General features: G+C 35.9%; 1 protein-coding gene across 3 annotated transcripts in view; it reads left to right on the top strand.

Moving 5' to 3' along the window:
* The window catches only part of CNTNAP2 (contactin associated protein 2), a 1,232,776-nt gene that overhangs the window by 576,523 nt on the left and 634,619 nt on the right, over nt 1-21,634 (top strand). For 2 of the 3 annotated variants that reach the window (XM_069811947.1, XM_069811956.1), the window contains 4 exons: nt 5,783-5,986; nt 8,054-8,238; nt 12,514-12,657; nt 19,100-19,364. In XM_069811947.1, the coding sequence (XP_069668048.1) occupies nt 5,783-5,986; nt 8,054-8,238; nt 12,514-12,657; nt 19,100-19,364 (798 nt within the window). Of the gene's footprint in view, nt 1-5,782; nt 5,987-7,899; nt 7,971-8,053; nt 8,239-12,513; nt 12,658-19,099; nt 19,365-21,634 lie in introns of those variants that run through there. The other variant, XM_069811963.1, reaches the window with a different exon arrangement.

Here is a 21,634-nt window from a genome sequence, read left to right as displayed (position 1 = left end):
AATTAATTAATAAATTATTTTGGAGCACCAAATAAAATATCTTTATACAGATTTGATTCTCTGACCAAATTTTACCAAATCCTGCATGTGGCCAAAAGTACAGGACAAAAGCATAGGTAGGAAGACTTGTGACTGGTGACTAATTTTCCTTTGGGTTTTGAGAATAGGGACACATTTGTCACCCAATTTCCTGTTGATATTTTTAAGGCTTTCTGACTTTGTTCTTTTTTTGAGGACAATTGAAAGCTGTGATGCCGTTAACTAATGAAATGGTTTTAATGTGACATCTCAGACATATACTGGGATAAGGCCTAACACATCTTCCTAGCCAGCTGAAAGTGGTGTTATATTTTTAAGATGTCAACAGTGTTATCCAGTCCACCCATTTCGCAGGAAATCCAACAGGGGAGAAATCAAATTGAAAGTAATTAGAGCTGTACTTCCTATTTAAATGTAATTAAAAAAAAACAAACCTGTCAGTTTCTTCTCCCCCATCTTTCTGCATTTTCTCCTCTTTTTCTCTCTTTCCCTCTTTCTCACTTCTTTTTGCACTCTTTCTTTTTTAAAAAAAATTTTCCCCCATTGCAGCAGTAGCATCTAAGAACAGTCAGACTTCACTGAATGCAGGTGAACATATGGTATGTGACGGCTTAGGTCTCTTTCCTACTAATGCCGGTAGTTGAGTGGCTAAGGATGAGAAAAATTATGTATTTATACTGCAATTATATGAATTATATGGTTTACTGTCTAAGTACCATTCCGCATCATGGTAATTATCATGATATTAAATAGCTGAGTGTCATCATAGAAGGAACACAAGTCATTACCACAGTTCTACATATGATAACTCTTAAACATAATTGCTATGTAATCTTTAGGTGATTGAATTATCATGCAGACCCATGTGCATGCTGCCAGCACAGCTATGCATAAAAAAAGCTGCTTAATCAAAGATTACTGCTGTTTCTTTTTTTTAATTGAATGATTTTCAAAACATGGCAATTCAGGGCCAGATTTTGGAAAAATGTGCTACTTTTACTCAGCTTTGTTAAAGTGTGTGATATGAGTTTGCTTCAATGAATGATATAAAGAGCACGTATGCATAACTGCAACAATGCCATAGGTACAAAAGGGATACTTGCCTTTGCCTGGGCAGCATGTTGTGAATCCACAAACCCACAGAAGTCAAGTCATTGTCCTGATCAGATGCCTCTCTCTGGATCACATGCCTGACTGTTAAGGTAACTTTTGCAGATGTTACAAAGTGGTACCAGCTGGTCTTAGGGGAAGGATCATATACCCCATATAGGGGTTCCTATAACCATCAGAAAGTAAATTTAACAAACGTTAATGGAAGAGAATCTGACATTTTATATAGATTCATATGTTTTATGATGTATATTTGTTATGAAAGTTGCTTAAGCTGTAATGTCCATCAATTTTCTTTCATTTGTAGCACTTGTTCAAGGCAGTTGTATGTAGATTCAAAAGAGTAAAATCTATATAGCAAATTTGTTTTACGTTGAAGTATGTTTTTTGTGATAACAGAGTGACTTCCGTGGAGGTATTTTTTCTATAAACAGATTTCATGCTTTTCTAAAAGTTCTTGTCTAAAAGTGCATACAAAAATCTCAGAAAGCATTTCTTAGATCTCTTGACAGCTTGTAAGGAAAGCAAAACCAACAGGTTGATGTCATCTCTGTTACAATATTTTTCTAACCATTTTCTTTGTTTCTTCAAAACAAATTCCAGAAGTAATATATTTACTTGAGTCATGAACGTATACAAGGTAACTCCACCTCTGAAGTCACATACTGTTTCTTCTGAATACAGACTCAGAATATGAACCAGGATGGCCTCATTTCTGAAGAGCAACATCTGCATCTGTGCCTGAGAAAATGTGTCCTCCTTGCATGCTGATAACTTTTAAATGGATTTCTTGCACTGCAAATACAACATGCCACTCTGATATTTAATTCTGAGCTGATGAACATTCCTGGAATTTGTCATTCAGAAGAACCAGATCAGGCTGAGAGTTTTAGTTGCACTTAGAGCTTAATAAGTATTTATTATTGGAATGTGTATTGTAAGATGTGTTTTATAAAGAAAAGTGGTATTTCTAATATATATCGCTGCATTCTGATATACATGAGATCTATATTATATACTAATAAATATGGGATATTGCAGTCAATTTGTATTGCTCATGTTTTATGTACTGAATACAATTTCTTCACGATTTAGTAGGCATAAACAGTAAGGGAGTCAAAGTTTATCATTTCATCAAAAGTCTTTGCAGCTTTACGAAGATTTGGGGGTAGATTCAAGTTATATGGTTGTAATCTGTTTCATTGCAGAGTTCAACTGCTAACAACAAATCTGACACCTTTGGGTTCAAGTGTCTTAGTTCATTGTCTAATCAGAAGCAGAGATGAACAGAGACTGCATGATTATTGTGCAAATAACATCTCTGTCTACCTGTCTCTCTTCTTTCTCATGGCAAGAAGGGTCTAGAACTGGTGCTTCCACTTGTGTGATGCAAGTAATGGCAAGAATGGGAGGTATATATGGCACAGGTTATTTCCAGCCTGGTAATTAAGGATGAGAGAATGCTATGGAAGACTCAGCATATGGTTCTATGTAATTTGAAGAAGTGGTTGGAACTGAAAATTCAGAAATTTAAAATTCTTCACTTTGACCTCCTTTCCACAGATGTGGTAATGGGTCAGTGTGATCCATGAAGAAGTCTATGCATTAAAGAAAATATATAGATCTTGGCCATTGGAAAGAGCCTTCAAATCTTTCAGTTACTATTACCCATCTGTTTGATGACAGTCAGCTGCTACCAATTCTAATATGTTAAAAAACTAGTGTGAAACAGAAATGCATTGCATATGCCTATTAATCTTTTAGAAAGGAGAGGGACAACGTCTTATGGAGACATGAGGAAACTAGCATTATAGAATCTGCATCCTCAGATCTTCTAGGTCTCTGACTCCCACAGGAAGAATTTTGTGGAGTCTTTGTCTGTTGAGAGTAGAGAAAGAAAGTTTATTTTTATGATTTTTTTCTAACTTGAAAGGTAAACAGAGTGATTAGACTTACTTCCCAGGTTTAACACAGCTTTTTTTTTTTTTAACATGCTTAATGCTCCTTCAATTAATACTAGTGGCCTTTGTATCTAAGCCAATGTGTGAGTGAGTATGAGGTAGTGTGTTGTATATTTTGATCTCAGGTAGACTCTGAAATACCTACACTTGATGCAGGTTTGCAGAAAACATTAAACCTCTTAAGCTTAAAAAGCAGCAGCATTGTGAAGGTAAAATCACAAGCTCTGATGATCCATGCTGCACTGAGATCCATAATTTTGTCTTCAGTATAAATTAAGTAGACCTGTAGGTCAACAGCTGTCCACTGTCATGCTTCCCCTGTATCAGTTTTAGAAACTGTAAACATAGTTTCTGCAAGGTAGCAAAATTCTTAACTTCTGTAATTTGTAGTTCTCTAATCCCTAGAGAGTTAACTGTTTGTGTCAACTGAGGATAACAACCATATTGTGATTATACATACAGATTTATTAAAGATATACAGAGGACAAATGGCTATATCAACCAGAAACAGATATCACATACTTCATCAGCACGCAGAGAATCATTGTGTCAGCAAAACAAATGACCTGAAAGTAGTATAGAACTATTTATTAGCCTAGTGATTTGTGGGGAAAATCCTGAATGATGGAAGCATAGTGTGTTGGTCTTTGTATTTGAAAACTTGCTATGCTCAATGACGTAAGGATGTATGAATAGGCATTTAATCAACATGACTGCAAGCCTCAGTCTCAACTGGGTGTGTTTTAGTTGATGAATACAAGATGGGTTGTGGATTTTTTGACTGAACAATGAAATAAAAATCATTTATGAAATATTGGTTGTGGTTTTACATACTTTTCTCTAGAAAATAAATGCTAAACATCATGAAGCTTGAATAAACGTTATTCTTAGACACTGAAAAAGCTCTTATATCACTGTGCAAAGTATTTCTGGAAATTATAGAATGTGAAAAAGCAACCTATAGAGATGCTATATATAAGCAGTTCTTTGATAGCAATTGAGGACACAACAGTAGTAAAAATTGACTCAGCAGATCATTTCGGTCGTTCCTAAATTCTCAAGGCAGGGATGGATGTACATGTTTGCTTAGGCTCTTCTCTGAATCAGGGTGTAAAATTTTATTTCAGAGAGTAGTTGAAAGTAAGCATTTTTAAATGTGTGTTTGACATATGTTGTAAGAACAAAAGCAACAGGTTTTAGCAGAATCAGTTAATGTAGGCCATATAAATTCAAACTGAAATATATGCAGTTATTTAGACATAGTGTACAAAGTGTTTTAATGGAGTTTTAACAGATTCTTCTGTGTTAATTACACAACAGGACTGGGTTTCTGTCTATGTTTTTGAGGGGGTCTGAAAGATTTAAATTGCTTTCCACCATAGTAGCAAAAATAAGTTAAGAATTTTAAAAAGTTGCAAGCAGTCACCAAAGAGCATCCCACAGAAGTAGGCAAAAATCAGATGTGCTTGAAGAATATATGATAAAATGCCATCCTTCATTTCATTCAGTGCATGAAATGGCTGGTGTGAATATGGTATACCAATAAGAAGTGTGAATGTTTTTGAAGAATATGGGTGGGAAATACTTTTTTCTTTAAAAATAAAGAACATTTTTTTATTAATTCCCTTTTAAGAATTTTGGTTAGTAACTAAATAATCACTAAATTGTCAGTTGTGAATAGTGTGGATGAAATGCTCATACAAATAGTAGCTAAGGTACTGGTGATTGACCATGGGTTAAGCAGTTTACAAAGGGGATTTCTTAAACAAATCTGTATAAATTTTTAGAGATCAGTATCTGTTTCCAATCTTTTACCAAGCTCTGCTTAAAAGACAAGATTCAATACTCAGCAGAAGTACGTCTGTTGAATGGAATCAAATTCTGCAGGTACTTTTACTGTGGATCTAGCCTCCAGAAAATTGTGGGAAATTGTGGTTCATACTTTAGAGTAGAGATTAAGCCATGAAAGTAAGACAACATGAAATTTTGTAGTGTCATTATGCAACATTTATATGAATATTAGATTGACTTTAAATGATAATGATTGCATCCCTCAGTTTTCTTCCTAGATTTTGAATAAAACCAAAACTGGAACAAAAATTAGCCCAAATGACAGAACTGTTTTTTTCTCCTCAAAATTAGTTGAGGTCACAACTTACTCAAGATTTCCATATAAAACTGAACTAGACAAGGCTTATGCCTATGGTTTAGATACAGTTTGAGGAATCTTTTAAAATTGCCAGGCAATTTCTTTGGGCTCATGTTTTACTGTTTACAGTCCTCACAGATACCTGTACTGGATTTTAAAGAGGTGTCAAAGGAATTATTAATGACCACTCAGAAGCTTGTCTTTAATTTTCAACTATAATTAGGAAATTGTGCATGACAGCAACTATATTTGAAAGAAAACAAAAGATGTTCAGTACAGTTGTAGTATTTGTCCCTGCAAATCTGCTTTTTTTTATATCCTATGGATTAAATTTATGTTCTGCCTCATTCCTCCTTTTTATAGTATTAAATTATGGTCAAGAGAAAGTGTATTTCCAATGCATATCACATTTGCACATTTTTTATTCTGTTCAGGTACAATCTACAGGTGGCATGTCTGTTTTTCCAGTGGCCACAGAAAAATATAATCGCTCATCAACAATGTTATTTGCTTTTTCCTTTAGGGGCTGATGTTATCAATTTTGATGGCCATGTAGTGTTACCATACAGATTCAGGAACAAGAAAATGAAAACACTGAAAGATGTCATCTCTCTGAAATTTAAGACCTCTGAAAGTGAAGGTGTAATCTTCCACGGAGAAGGACAGCAAGGAGACTATATCACCTTGGAACTGAAGAAAGCCAAACTTGTTCTAAATTTAAATTTAGGTATACTTAGATTGTTTAGTTCTGTGCACTTTTTACATCTCCCACAAGAATTTTAGGTCAAATATTACATCCTTTCCCCCCCAGTAATATGGTAAGCCACATCATTAAATCAGATAATTTGGTGAAAGTGTTGTTCATTCCCTTTCTATATGGATTGGTTTTTTTGGTTTTGTTTTTTTTTTTTCTGTTCCATTTCTTCCTTTTTATTCTGTGTGAGATACCATGAAAATAAGATCATACAGAAAAACAGGATCAGCAATACATTGTCATTAGAAACTTGCCACAAACAAGAAAAGCCTTGCTAGAATTATATTTGGCCTCAGCTGTGGCTTTGAGAGAAGGACACTGTCATCAGTGCCGGAGGAATAAAGGTTGCTCTTAGGAACCTTGCAGCAAAAAAAGTATCAATCTGGGAAGCTACAGGCCACTTGAAGTTGAGGTTCAGCAGGCTTCCTAGAATCTGAGAAGTAGGACTAGGAAAGGAAATAAGACATATCAGTTTATCAGGCAATCTTATGATGGAATCCTGTATATGTTACTCTAGCTCCAGCCTCCTTTTTCCCTCCCAGTGAAAGACTACAGGCTCATGAGTGACCAGATTTATAAAGTACATTTATTATGAAAAAAACCCCACAGTTATCTAATTTCAGAGGGGGGGTGTGTCCCCTTCAAACAAAAAAGTTTTAGAAAAAGATTTCATGTAACTTTCCTTGCTTGTCTTACAGACATGTGAAGAGTAAATTATTCTGTTCATTATTTACATTGAATAGTAATTATTTCCACTAGCATTTTCTCCTGCTCTTTTTCTAAAGATCAACATGAGCAGATGAAGAGGAGTAAAGCACATCTTCCTATAGCAGTTATCTATTTTTAACAATTTTAATTGCAATACTAACCCATTCATTTCCACTTTCTCCATATTCTTTAGTTCAGTCTGTCTTTATAAGCTGTTATAACTTCCATATATGTGCTTGGTGGGGATGTTTCATTTATAACTAGGCTGCTAAATGGGAATACACCCTGTGACACACACTCACTTTAATAAACAGAAATAATGGTTTAAGGTGTTATTCTTCCTCTGCCTGAGAATATTGTCTTTGCACCGGAGTCAGTGGAAAATGATGTTCGTTTTGCCTGGTGAAATCCAGTGACTTAGTTTCAAACATCATGGAGGAGGGGATGGAGGGAGACAGGGGTTGATTTAGGTTTTGCTCTGCACTGGATTTGACTTTGCATTGAAGAAACTGAGGCTCATGGACATGCATGGATTTTTTTTTTTTTTAACCAGTAGCTCTTGATTATTGGGCAGTGCAGCAATTTTTTAAACTTACTGCTGAATTAGTCATTTGCTGCTTCAGTTGAGATCTGTGCTATCAACCTTTGCTGGCTTAGCTATGTCAGATTGCAATGAGATGTGATCTCTGACTAGCATAGCTGGACTGGCAAAAGCGCCTAGAAAACCCAGCAGAAAATTGCAAAACTGTACTCTTGCTGGTAGTTTGACTTCCAGAATAGGAGGTTTGCTGCAGGAGGAAAGACTGAAATAAGCTATGTTAGCAGAAAACTTTTGCTGCTGTTAGCTCAGTCTGCATTAAGCCTTTTGCTATACACTCGCTGGTATAGCTATAGTGGCAGAGCCTACAAAGTGTAGAACTTGGACTGAAAAGGCTTTTTGTTACCAAAGCCTGTTGTCAGGCACCATGTCTCCTCAACAGTAATAAATCAGTACAGTTCCAGGGAAGCTCAGGACCCAGCCCAAAGGTAACAGCTTTTCATTTCTATAGTGTAAGGATGAAAACACAGAAAACCCCTAGTTGAAAAGGACTTTACAATTATGAATAACTATTTATTCGGATCACTGATCAGACACTTGCTGTGTTTGGTCTAGGTATTTTTATTTATGGAAGCAAGTCTCCACTGGGCAGATCTTATCTTCATGGCAGACTGACTTCCTCCAGCTTATTGTGTGCCTGGTATGATTCAGGTGAAATATTGAAAGAGAAAGAGGAAAATATTTGCCTAACTGGTATGAGGTGAAAATTACTATTGTTTCTGTCTTCATCTTAGGCAGCAACCAGCTTGGCTCTATTTATGGCCACACATCCGTGATGACAGGCAGCCTCTTGGATGATCATCACTGGCACTCCATCATCATAGAGCGCCATGGGAGAAACATCAATCTCACCCTGGACAGACACATGCAGCACTTCAGAACCAATGGAGAATTTGATTACCTGGACCTGGATTATGAGGTAGACAGTGAAACTTGTTTGTTTTCATTCAAATTTGCTTTATAAAGATAAGTCCAATGAGAAGAGAAAAGAAAATTAATATAATTTAAGATGTTTTGGTACTTTTCTGTACATTTGTTTTAATTACTTTTTCCCTTACATTTCCTGAAATTTTCTTTCCAACACTGTTCTCTCTTAAGTGTAAATTAAGTTTCTCTTCATTAGTCTACCAGATCCCATCTGGTAGATCCCATCTGGTGTAGGAGCCATCTCAGCCTTTTGTTTTAAAATGGGAGATCTGTGTTATTCAGCAAGCTAAGCATACACTACTTTTAAAATCTCTAAAAGCAGGTGCTGTAAGTGGGAAGTAGCTTAAAAAAAATATATGTTTTGGGTTTGTGTGGTGGGGTTTTTGTAGCAGGGGAGGGGCTACAGGGATGGCTCCTGTGAGAAGCTACTAGAAGCTTCCCCAGCTCCAAGTCAGACCCACCTCTGGCCAAGGCTGAGCCCATCAGTGATGGTGGTAGTGCCTCTGGGAGAACCTATTTAAGAAGGGAAACCTGCAGTGGAGAGGGGATTGGAATGTGAGAGGAACACCTGTGCAGACACCGAGGTCATTGAAGAAGGAGGGGAGGAGGTGCGCTGGAGGAGGTTGATACCCCTGCAGCCCATGGAGGTGAGTGGGGGAGCAGATGCCCACCTGCAGCCCATGGAGGACCCCATGCCAGAGCAAGGGGATGCCCCCCAAGATGGCTGTGACTCCATGGGAAAGCCTGCACTGGAGCAGTCTGTGTCTGAAGGACTGTAGCCTGCGGAAAGGACCCACGCTGGAGCAGTTTGTGAAGAGCTGCAGCTCATGTGGAGGACTCACATCAGAGAAGTTCATGGAGGACTGTCTCCCGTGGGAGGCACCCCACAGTGGAGCAGGGGACGAGTGAGGAGTCCTCTTCCCCCTAAGGAGGAAGGAGCAGCAGAGACAACGTGTGATGAGCTGACCCCAACCCCCATTCCCCATCCCCCTGTGCCACTGAAGGGGAGGAGGTAGAGAAAACCGGGAGTGGAGTTGAGCCTGGGAAGGGGGGAGGGGTGGGGGGAAGGAGTTTTAAGATTTGGTTTTACTTTCTAATATCCTTGTTTTGATTTGATTAGTAGTAAATTAAATTGATTTTTTTTCCCCAAGTTAAGTCTGATTTTTTGCCCATGACCATAAATGGTGAGTGATCCCTCCCTGTCCTTGTCTCGACCCACGAGCTTTTCTTTATATTTTCTCCTCCCCATCCCACCGGCAGGGAGGGGTGAGAGAGTGGCCTCATGATGGTTTGTTGCTGGCTGGGCCTAAACCGCAACAATATCATACAGTCTGTTATTCCATTCAGGTGATAATTTTGCACTTGAATCAGGAAGCCTCGTTCTGTGGTGACAATTAGTATTTGTTTTTAGCAAAGCAAGCAGATGAGAACCTTTTTACTAACACGGATCTTGATCTTTCTTGTCTCAGGTAGGTAGGTAGGTACTTGTATTTTCACAAATGTGCCATCAATAACTTCTTTTTATAAAGAAACAATAAAAAGTTAGGAAAGTTCTAATAAAACTTTTGTTTAATCAGTCGGGTTAATGCACACAAGTGTTGGTAGTAATTAAACATGGATTTGTTGTTTGATTGCACTCTGGCTTCTGCTATGATGAACTTGTTTAGTTCCTCTAAATTGTTATATGAACTTCAGTGTGTTGGTTATTACAACTTTGTATAATGATTTTCTTGCAGTCTTTACTGTTTCTAATGAGAATTAATGCTGTTGGCTGAGCCAAATACATGTATTTCCATTCTTGCAACTTTTTAAGCAGTAAGAGGGAATCAAAATGATGTAATACAGAAAAGTTTGAATTAACTTGTGTATTGATATTTTTATAATCTTTTGATTAAGAATATGATATGAATGTTTGAAAAAATTACTTATGAATTTAAATGTTACAGAATTAATATTTACTTGTATTCCAACAAATCTTTATGAAGATCTTATCTGGTAGCAGTTATAATGAGAAAATAATGAGCAAATTTGCCTGTACCTCTATTACTCATCAAGGACTGAAGATCTGAGTTGAGCTACTGAAAACTCACATAAATAGATTTTAATAAAGATTTTCAAGCGAGTGAACTACAGAAAAAGTTAGGCTGAATGCAATTAGCCAGGGTTGGGCAATTCATGTGTGTATATATATACAAAACATATATATATATATGTAGCATGTTTACACAATAAATATATTGCATACAATAAATTAAACCCTAGTAAGACTAGAATCCAGAAGATTCACTGTCCTCTCGTTGACATTAGAGACCTTACTGGCAGTTCTCAAAGATACATTTCGATCTCCATGTACATGGATCCCCTTGTGTTTAATGGAACTTATTCAAGTGTGTGGGGATACATGTTTCTGTGGTTCATATAAATGCAAGAGCCTTAACTTCTCCTTCCTTTCCTCTCAGTTATCTCACTAGTTTTGGAGTTAGTCATCACAGACTATATTTAAATATGTTGCCCTTGTGATAAATTAATCACAGTGAACAAACCTGAAAGTATCAAAACTATTTTTCATTGAAAAAATAGTGTCTAGCTTAATCTCTTTCAGAAAAGGTAAGTAAACACAAAAGAGGAATAAGCATTAGGGCTGATTGCATTTTCAAGATAAAAAAATAATCCTCTGAGTCCCTCTTAACTCACTGTCATGGTACATGTTTTTTTGCAACTTTTCTCCTTTTCTTCAAAAAGTCATATAACAATTGGAGCTACTGAAAACTCACATAAATAGATTTTAATGCTTTCCTTTGTATTTTCTCTTGACCAAACACATGACTATAACATGCAAAAGAATGTTTGACAGCCATTAAAATATTACAGTCACATTCTTCAGTTCATGTAAAGTTCTATATCTTCTCTAAAGTCAAGTCATGTCAATTTATAATACCTGAGGATGTGTCCTACAAAACACTTTTACATAGCTGGTATGTGCTATTTATAAATATTTGGGTTTCAGCTGTGTAGCTTTAGTTCTTCTTATATGCCAAGTTAAAGCCTTCTCTTTGGGGTAGAAAGTGATATCTTACACGCTTTTAAAATGGGAAATGTGTCCCTAGAGCTGTGTTTTCCTGCTCTCAGTAATAACAAATGGAATTAACAAAGAATGGTATTTAAAAGCTTGACTCTGCCGAATCTCAGCAGCAGACTACAAGTTCCATTTTTGTGAGCACTCGAGGGGCAGGGAAGCTAGGTGTCATTACTATTTATGCCATCATCTATTGAATATAAATACTTAACATAGATTGCAGGAACTAATCTCATGAGTCCCTTATCCTTCACATTCGGTCTGCAAAATATTAATGAAAATGTTTAGCATTTATTCACTTCCAAACATTCCAGAAAATACCCTGATGCAGTAGAGACCTGTATAGTCTCTATGGAGTGACAGGGAGAGTCTTCGTAAAAGATGAACATTTTTTGTTCATCATTTGTTTTTCTTTGTTTTTTAGCACTAGAGATTCTGGATAAGCCTGTGGTTTAGGGTAATGTAATTCAGCATTAAGAGAAAAACAATTCCTGTATGACCTTGATGGCTGAGTCTTTGTGGTGGTTGTCTTCATCTTCTCTGTGGAGCTGATTTGGCGTGCTAAGTCATGCAGTAACTCCTCATTGACTAAAACTACATGATAAAAGCATGTTCTCAGTAGTGGAAGGTGATTTTTTCTGACAGGGCATAGCATCTTTAACTATGTGATTCTGTAAAATTCTTCTGGATGAAGTAGATATACAAGCATTAAAGGAAACAAATGCATCGTATTGGAGCCCACTGCTGCTGTGTGGTAGTCTGAGCTCTAGCACACAGTTAGAGCTGAGTGAATTATTTGAATAAGATTATCCAGCTAATTTCACATCTACTTTTGTTTAGAAAAATACCAAGATGGACATTATTCCAAGTTCTTTGTTTAAAATACGTATTGTTCAGTAGCGATCAGAAGAGCAGTCTATATATGAACAACTGTGATGTGTGCTCACTATTTGGACAATTGTAATAATACTTGGGATTTAATACCATAAATATTTGCAACTATAAATTCATTACAGATTTTTTTCTGCTTTTGCAGTGCTTATTTGATACTTCCTTTTTCTGTAAGCAATGTTGCCAGCTCTTTCATTCGCCATGTTTAAGCATTCAAAGAAAGCAAATACATCTACAGCAAATTTATTTATAAGCCTTTGCCCTCCAGTAACTATCTCACATTTTCTGTTTCATTCAAAGATAACCTTTGGAGGCATGCCTTTTTCTGGAAAGCCAAGTTCTAACAGTAGGAAAAATTTCAAAGGCTGCATGGAGAGCATCAACTACAATGGCAATAATATCACTGACCTTGCCAAGAGGAAGAAATTGGAACCTTCTAATGTGGTAAGAGCATAATTTAATGGTCATCTAAACTTCTGCTTCTCCTTCTAAAGGAGACTAGAAGGTTTTTGGGTGTGCGTAGCTGATATCCGTGTGATATAATGGAATGATATAGAACACAAAACAGATTTTATCACATACCCGAAGATCTTATTGTATGTACATTTGTGACTTTTTTTTATCATTATGCCTGAGCATTTTACTTCTGAGGTCCCATTTCATCTTTCCAAAACTAACCTTCAGTATCAGTTAACTACTTTTCAAAAGAAAATTAGCTGAACCAATAAATACTTCTTTCCTTTCCTCCCAAATTATAGTAGTCCAAAACCAGCACAGACAAGATTCACTGTAAAATCAATTGCAGCTTTCTCATGGCTTTAAATCCTGGTATCTTCCATCCTTGCAGAACTAGTTGGACTGCTGGATTGCAAAAGTTGTTGGAAGGGAATGATTCTACAGGCCTTTCTGATAGCTCTGAAAAGCCTTGAGATATTAGACTTGAAAATCAGTATTTAGCTTATTAACATTACAGAGCTTATTAACATTTTATTCTATTTTTATCTCTTGCTTAAGCATTCATAGTTGCTTTCACGTTCAAACTTCCGGCTTTATGGGCAGGGTGATTAAGAAAGAAAGTACTTTAATTACTGTATTTTTAAGGCTCTAAATGTTCCTAAAATTGCTTGCTGGCATACAAAGGCAATGTGGATAAGAAATAAATGTATTATTATCATGAGTTTGAGATGGTCTGAATAAGTTGTTCAAGGCTTTCTTCTGTACCAGTTTACAGCCTTCACAAAGTCCTGCTAACAATATGTATGGTTCCACTATTGCTTTTCTCTTTATGTAACAGAGTAAACATTTACATATGAAGCGATGATGAAGTGCAAAGGATTGACTACCATTTAATTACTCCTTGCATAGTAATATTGAAGTTCCATATAATCGTATGAACGATATGGTTAAATGGTCAAGGTAATATGAAGGATAATTTTGAATATGTGATGTTTGCCTGTACAAACTCAGTAATGCAGCCTGGTATTTAGAACCTTTTCTGTACATCAGTTTCTTCAGCATTGTCAAAGGCAAAGATCATGATATATATGCCGTGGAGGAAGACTCCATTTTTAGAATTTTTTGGACCCAGTTGCAGGAACTCCTGGATCTTTGACCTTTCTTTTTTTCAAAAATTGCTTGTGATTTCCTGCCTGCAGTGCATTTTGAGCTTGTAATGTAACCATGATTTTCAAAGATTGATGCCTGATTTAGAAAAGGATCTTTGTACAGGAGCAATTTCCCCAATTTGCACAGTCAAGTCCACTGCAAGTTAGTAGGACATATTCTTAAAACCTTTTTCTGAACACAAGTGTTACTTAAAAGGTTTCTGTAGTGCAAATCCTATCCTTTCAAAAGTACAACATAGCTAGCAGGCCTGTAAAGTCTCTGTAAAATCATCTCTCTGATCTTTTGTTTGTTTCTTTCTTTCTTTCTTTCTTAAATTTTGTTACCTGTAACATGAAAGTAAAATCCACATAAGAAGCTTTGGCAGTGTTAGTGCTACATCAAAAGGCTATGGCATACTAGTTTAATTCGATGGTTCTGTTGATTTCCAATTCTGATAATGGCTATAAAAATAGAAGTGACCTTTGTTTTCAGTAGAATTACTTAAATTGCTTCAGCTCTTCAAAAGCAAAATCAATTCTACTCTAACTAAATCAACATGGAATTTTATGTTTCTTACAAAAGCTTTTTTTTCTCCTAATTTTTAGTCTGGTTTAGACTCAGTTGAGACTACTGTTGTTGTTAATCATGTTTATGATGATGGCACTTAAGCAATCCAGCAAGGATCAAAGCTCCATTGTAGGAGATCCTATACAAACCCTTAACACTAGGCACACCCCGCCCTAAACAGTGTATTATCTGAAGAGGCAAATCAGACAAAACGTAATGAAGTGGAACACAAGCAAAGTAATCAGTATGGTGATGAGAAGCATCATGGTGGGGGGGAGGGACAGAGGAAAGAAGGATATTACAGCGGTGTGAGACAGAAGAAAAAATTATTCTTAGATACACATAGTTGAATTTCAGAAGTCACAGAGTGAAAGGGAGTCGACAAGTTAATTTTACAGAATGAGGAGGCCCAGAGAACCACAGATGATAATAAGATGATAATTTGATTTGTCTCTGAACAAAATTAAAGTTAAAAAAATTTTTAGGTCTCATATACATAGATGTTATGAGCAAAAAGCACCACCAAGCATCTCTTTATTGAACAGCAAGGACAGAAAGACAGTTTAAAAGCATATTAAGTTTAAATAAAGTCCAACACTGACTTTAATAACATATTTATTTTAGATTTAGAGGGTAAGAGTAAGGGGGAAAAAAGTTTGGCATTCCTTTGTGACATATAAGATGGCAACAGCTCTTTGGGGAGAATGAGTCAGATGGATGATCTTGAGCAGTTATTGTTCTTATTAGTGGCACCTGATTTGTTTTCATAGAAGATTATGAGGCAAATGATAAAGATGGCCAAAAGGGAGAGTTGGGGAAAAAAGGACAGGTGAGACAGAGAATGTAAGTGTCTGCTTTTCTCCTGAACCAAGCTGCAAACAAGAGTTGGCAGTGACTAACTAGCACAGTACATGCTAACTCTTGTATACAGCTTGGCTCAGGACTAAGACAGAAACAGGGAACACACTTGCAAAGAATCTTCCAGTCCATCTTTTCTATGTTTTCTACTAAAATATGACAAGCTTTGTAGGACTTTCATTACCTTGCATAACTGAATAATATTGACCCTTGTACCACTAGTGAGAAGAGACTAGAATATGCAGCTAACAAGACGTAGTCCAGAGACATTTAGTTTAGGAATTTAGTCACTTTATCAAATTTTCCTACCCAGAGATATATTGAGGGTAGGCAGTGTGAATACTAATTGGATTTAGTTTCCACAGAATGTTCTCTCCAATTTTAAAACCTGTCACTGAAAAATGCTGAGGAGAATCATATTTGCTACCCTTCATCCTCACATCCTCTATGTCTGTGCTCCACCCAGTTCTGCAGCTCCTGTGCCATGTATTACTGAGTGCAATCATATACAAACTTAAGATGAGTGGTTTCTTTAAATTATTTATATTAAGTGAAAATTATGTTAAGCTTAAAGATGAGTAATAAGCTATTTTGAGAAAAATACTGCAACATGATAAACATTAGCGTACAGTACATTACCTGTACTGTATGATCCAGCCTGATTTAATAGGTATTGTAGTCTTAATAAACTAATTACCTCTCTTTTGGAAGCTATGTATTCAGCCAGTAGCTCTATTAATTGGGAAAGGCTTTAAGACCTAGTACTGTTTCCACAAGGGATAACTTCTGAAAGTGGATAAGCAAAATTGATTTATAAGAAGTAAACACGAAGCTAATCTGCAACACAGATTAAAGATCATGATACAAAGCTCATGCTACCCAAATTAAGGTGTTTTTACCATTTCCCTTCCAATGTAGTATGAAAAATTCTCTGATAAAACCAGCAGTTTCAATATAAATGCATAGTATGTTTGACTTCCAGATGTCATTACCCAGAGAACTATTCAGAAAGACACTCTGAATCTACAGAAAAGGATCTCTTTCTCTTTGAAAAACGAAGATGCTATTATAGAGACAAGCTGCAGATTAGCTCAAACTTTTGACCTAGACAGCAATCTCTATCAGATGGGCTGTACTTAAAAGAGGAGTCGTCTTGTGGATTACAGTTATAGAGGGAATCGATAATCTAGCTCAGATTAATCTGAGTAGCTCAGTAGGGAAAATACCAACTAGAAAAGAAATTAGAATTATATGTTACTTCCTCAAGAAATCTTTTCTGCAGTTAGGCTGTTCATGATAAATGCATTCACTGATGTGAAAAAGGATTTGAATGCATTCAGTGCCATTAACATTAATAGGTGTTATACATGCAAGGATCCAAAGCGTCAGGATGACAGGAGAGTGTCAATTGGATATAAAAGCCTTCTTGCTTTGAGGAAATTGTTAGTTCCTCATGGTAACAAGGCAGCAAGAGAAACTCTTAGAAAGTAAGAAAAGCTTTCTGAGCTTTCTGAGCACTGCTTAATTGGCATCTGTGATGGAACCGTGAGATGTCAGCTCTTACAAAATGCTGTTGCCCTTTGTATCTACACAGGACTGCCTTAACTATGGAAGAGAAGTTATTTCTAATCCATAGGGTGACTGTTAAACTGAGAATGCTAACAAAGGGTTGCAAAGGGTATTTCAGCTCTCAAGGGTTTTTTTTCTGCATGTAAAATTTGTGGTTTAGCCAAAAGTATTCTGTAGCACACTTGGAAATGTTCAGACTAAAGCTATTCAAACAAATGAGTTAACAATTTTGATTTAATACTTAGTTGGCTGAAAACTTAAAATCTCTAGGCACCTTTTACACTAAAAAAACCTAGAGCAGCCAAACAACTTAGGAGCAAAGGAGATCCTTTGCCTTTACTCAGAAAGTAGTTGTAATTTCTCTCATTCACACTGTAATTTAAAAGCTTCGTATAGTTTTTTTTAGCTAATTATTTTCCTAAACCTTTGGATATTTTTTGTTATTCATGGAACATGGGTGTATGAAAAGAACATGGTTTCTAATGCTGAGATTTTATCATAAAGATAGGAACAAATCTTCTAGGAGATCACTATAAAGAAATTTCTTCTTTAGTTCCATATTACTGGAAACATCAGTGTTTCTTAATTAACGATGGAGGCTGCCAACCTGATAGTCTAGTTGCTACTAGTTCTACTGGCCTTTATCAGTAGACTGTGTGGCAGTATAACTTCTGACACTGTGTAGGAAAAAGAGCTGGTTATGCGGAGTAATCTAAGAATCTATCTAAGTGCTCAAGAACCTATTATTTTTATTCATTTAGTTTTGACATGGAAATACTATATAAGAAACTGAATCTGCCACACAGGTGCTATCTTGCTATGACACAGAGAAGGTATTTTCTGATGTGGTGTGCTTTTAAAAAGTGATGGGTTTGGCCATTGGTAAATGACTGCTAAATCTTGCTTCCTTATTGACATCATCTAGCCCGTCTCCAATGGAAAATAATTACTTCTAAAAAAAATTTACTTAGGACTTTCCTCCCACACATTTTCAGACACAAAATTCCTATCTTCCACATTCTCTGACTTCCCTCAAGATGAACTTTCAGATGCATTTATACACTATGAATACAAAAATATGTGACATAAAAGCTTACATCAGGAAGTCAGTAATACGGAGTTTTAAAATATTTGTGTGATAAAGACGATGACTGATTCCTATTGGGATTCTGTACTGTGCTTAAGTGAACCTCATCTCTAAACATCTAGGTACCTCCAAAAATGTTGTTCCATCCTTAATATTTTTTTAAATATACAAATAAATATCAAAGGAATTGCTGTCTTGATCATAGTAATAATTTCCATACTGCATCAGGTAAAATTCTTCCTTCCCAAATTGAACTGAAATTGCCACATGTTAGAGGAATTCTTCAGCATAGGAAGTTTTCCTGTTATATTTGCATTGATGCATTAAAAAGTCAGTTCTGGACAGAGGTTGCTACAAATTATTTATGATTTCTAAGGAAAAAAATGGTAATACATCCTACCATTGTCATCTTCCGTGAGAAATGACATGAGAACCAGAGTGAAAAATTCATGTCCATAATGCTAGTCTTGTTTACAGATATATTTAAAGCCTTGGAAATCAATAAAGGTGACTGGATTTTTGTCCATTTCCCAGAGAGTAAAATTTTACAGTGTGAAAACTGCAGTCTCTTTTACAGAGAAAATTATTGACCAACTACAAATATTAGGCATTGTTCACGATCAGCTGCTCCAAATCCTTCTGCTTCATGAAATGAAGTATTAACTTATCTAGTATTATCCAGTAGAAAACATAACAGAGAGGCTAGCTCTTCACAAGGTGAAGAGCTTCTTTCACAACCTCATGTATTGTATCGATTGACACATTGATATAAGAGTATTTGGAAAGCTGTATTTCATTTTGTAAAAGGATGAATTACTGCTCTGTTATAGGCTTCTTTGGTGACCACAAACAAGCCCAAGTTTCTCTGTGATTCATTTCTTCATCTTTGAACTGGTAATATTAATGCTTTCATCTGAGCTTTATCTTTGACTATAACTCCTCGGGGCAAAGACTGCCTCCTATTGTGCGCATGTACAGTACAAAATATAATGAGGCCACTGCTAGACAAAACGGAAACATCAGCAACAACATTATAATAGTAACGATAATGATAGTAGCACATTTTTACATGCAGCTTGCATTGATCACAGTAGTCTCTAGCTTGAATTAAACCTAAAATACTTTTCTAGAGGTAGCTATAAATTTAACGGAATCTTATCATTTTGCTTATTCTTTTGCCTTTTTTTGTGTTTTACTTAGGGAAATTTAAGTTTTTCTTGTGTGGAGCCACATACAGTGCCTGTCTTTTTCAATGCCACCAGTTACCTTGAGGTTCCTGGTCGTCCAAGCCAGGATCTGTTTTCAGTCAGTTTCCTTTTCCGAACCTGGAACCCCAATGGACTTCTTGTCTTCAGCAACTTTGCAGATGACCTGGGGAATGTTGAGATTGACATAAATGAAGGCAAAGTCAGCGTCCATATCAATGTCACCCAAGTGAAGAAGAACCGAATAGACATCTCATCAGGTAAGTGGGTTTTATTTAATTGGTGTCATTTTTGTTGGTGTTGTTTAAAAGCATCGTGGACCTAAAAATTAGAACAATTGTTTTACAAAATCTAAAATTTAAATTGCAACTCCATTATTCTATGTTTCACTGAGTAAGAGGTAGAAAAATATTGAAATAGTTGTTAGATTAAAAAAGAAGACACAAATATTCTTATTCTGTCATGAAACCCAGAAAACATGTCACCCCTTATCTATGAGGCAGCATTGCTTCTTTTTTTCTTTCTTCCATCTGTCTTGCAGTCTTCTTTGCAAAAATACATGGTTTCAAAAGGGGACGGTACTGCCTTGTTGAGAGTAGCCTAATAATTAGGCTGCTCCTGTTACTTCCTAATAATTAGGAAGCTCTCATAAAAAAAAATAATAATTCCATTTGTTTTAACCACAAGCATGAAAAATATTGTGGCATTCTCTAAGTATGCTGTAGAGTCATGCTGGAGAAGTACCAGAGCTTTCAGTGCCTAACTAAGGAGGTTTTGGAAAATACTGGGTAAAAGGTACAGGATTAGGTTTGTTTCTGGAAGAAAGGGTGTGTGTTGGTGTCAGTTGATCAACCTTTTAAAATTACTTGATACTTCCATTTCAATAAATTATACTTTCAGTCTAGATTCTTTATGGGCATTTCTGGATCAGCTGTAGCCAGTACAGTGTCAGCTACATCATGTCAATTAACGCTTTTTCTTGGCAAAGTCATGACCTCATTGTGGGTTGGAAAATACAGTATGGCTTGCAAATAGATCTAGCACCACATACACCCCCCCCCCCCCCCCCCCCGTGATTATTTGAAGCATATATGGCAACCTAGTTTCTTAACCTTTTTGTCTGAAATCATCTGTGGTTACTATTTTTTCTTAATTTCATGGTCTCAGTTTTCATCAAGAGGATTGATACACTGCTATAGCTCTGAATGAATGACAGTGGGTTTTATGTCTACTCTTCTACTTGATTTCTATTTGAAAATATATTGTCTACATAGTCATATAAACAGGGACTTGAGGAAATGTAGGAAAAAGAAGAAAATGCCTTTTTTAATGAGAAAACATACATTAAGTAACATTTCATTTGGCAAGCGGACATTTTTGCTAGTTGTCTCTTTTCACCCCAGTAATGAAATAGAGCTGAGCATGGAACGAAATTAATTATTTTAAAGATAGAACTGAATAAAATATGAATAATAACAACTAAATATCAGAATTTACCTGTTTTGTAAAATGAAAATGTTTTTATTAAAAATACATCATATCTCCTTCCATCATTACAATTTTTTTAGTACAAAAAATCAATACCATAGATTACAAGTTAGCATTTTATTGCTTTTGTTATATAAACACACTCATGAAAGAATTAAGTAACGTTTTGATAATACAGTAGTGTCTTGAACAAGAATGTTTTGTTAAGTTTATAGTGCATCATAATTAGGAAAGACATGGAATTATTACCCTCATTCTTTCTTCCTCAGCTCTGCCTACTACAAATCCCAGTTTACAGGGACAAGTGGCTACCTATGATACTTCTTCATGATCTTCCCTGTGCCTTTTTTGTCCAAGGAAGATTTCAGTGCTGATTAGCCAAATATTATGAGAAATAAAAATTTCACCAATTTGCCACTAATTTTACTCACTGTATATATTGACACAAACCCATTTTCAGATTACATTACATTTACATTCTGGTAAGTATACACATGTGAAAACTTCTAATTTGCTTTTCTGCTTTCTCCAGACCTCCACCCACAACAAAAATTCCCCAATGACAGCTATGTAAAACCAAAGTATTCATATTCTGACTTTATAATGAAATATTCTCAACTGAATATTCATCAGAGTGAAATCTTTTTAGTCTGTATGATCAATTTACATAATAGCAGAGAATCACATACAGTCATTAATTTTTGTAGTCGTGATGCTGGTTTTGACCTCCATACAATCCAATAGCTACATACTACAGTTTGACTGTTTTAAAGACTTAGTAGTTTCCTTTTTTATTACAATTTGTACCATAACAAAAATACATTTATTGTTTGATTTTCATTGTATGGACTTTTTATATTTGCATAGCTATCCTGGGAAAGCTTTGATTTATTTTAATACTTTGTTGCTACTTTTGTTGCAACAGGCATTTCAGTGTCTGTGAAATTAATTGTGTGTGTGAACATAAGAAAGCAAAATATGGCATCTGTTAGGGAAGGCTGCAGAAGGAATGCTGCTGTTGCACAGCAAATATCACAGTGGC

This window comes from Haliaeetus albicilla, chromosome 2, assembly GCF_947461875.1.
Source record: "Haliaeetus albicilla chromosome 2, bHalAlb1.1, whole genome shotgun sequence".
Lineage (NCBI taxonomy): Eukaryota > Metazoa > Chordata > Aves > Accipitriformes > Accipitridae > Haliaeetus > Haliaeetus albicilla.
Note: the sequence above shows the minus strand (reverse complement) of the source record. Positions and strands in the feature narration are given on the sequence as shown.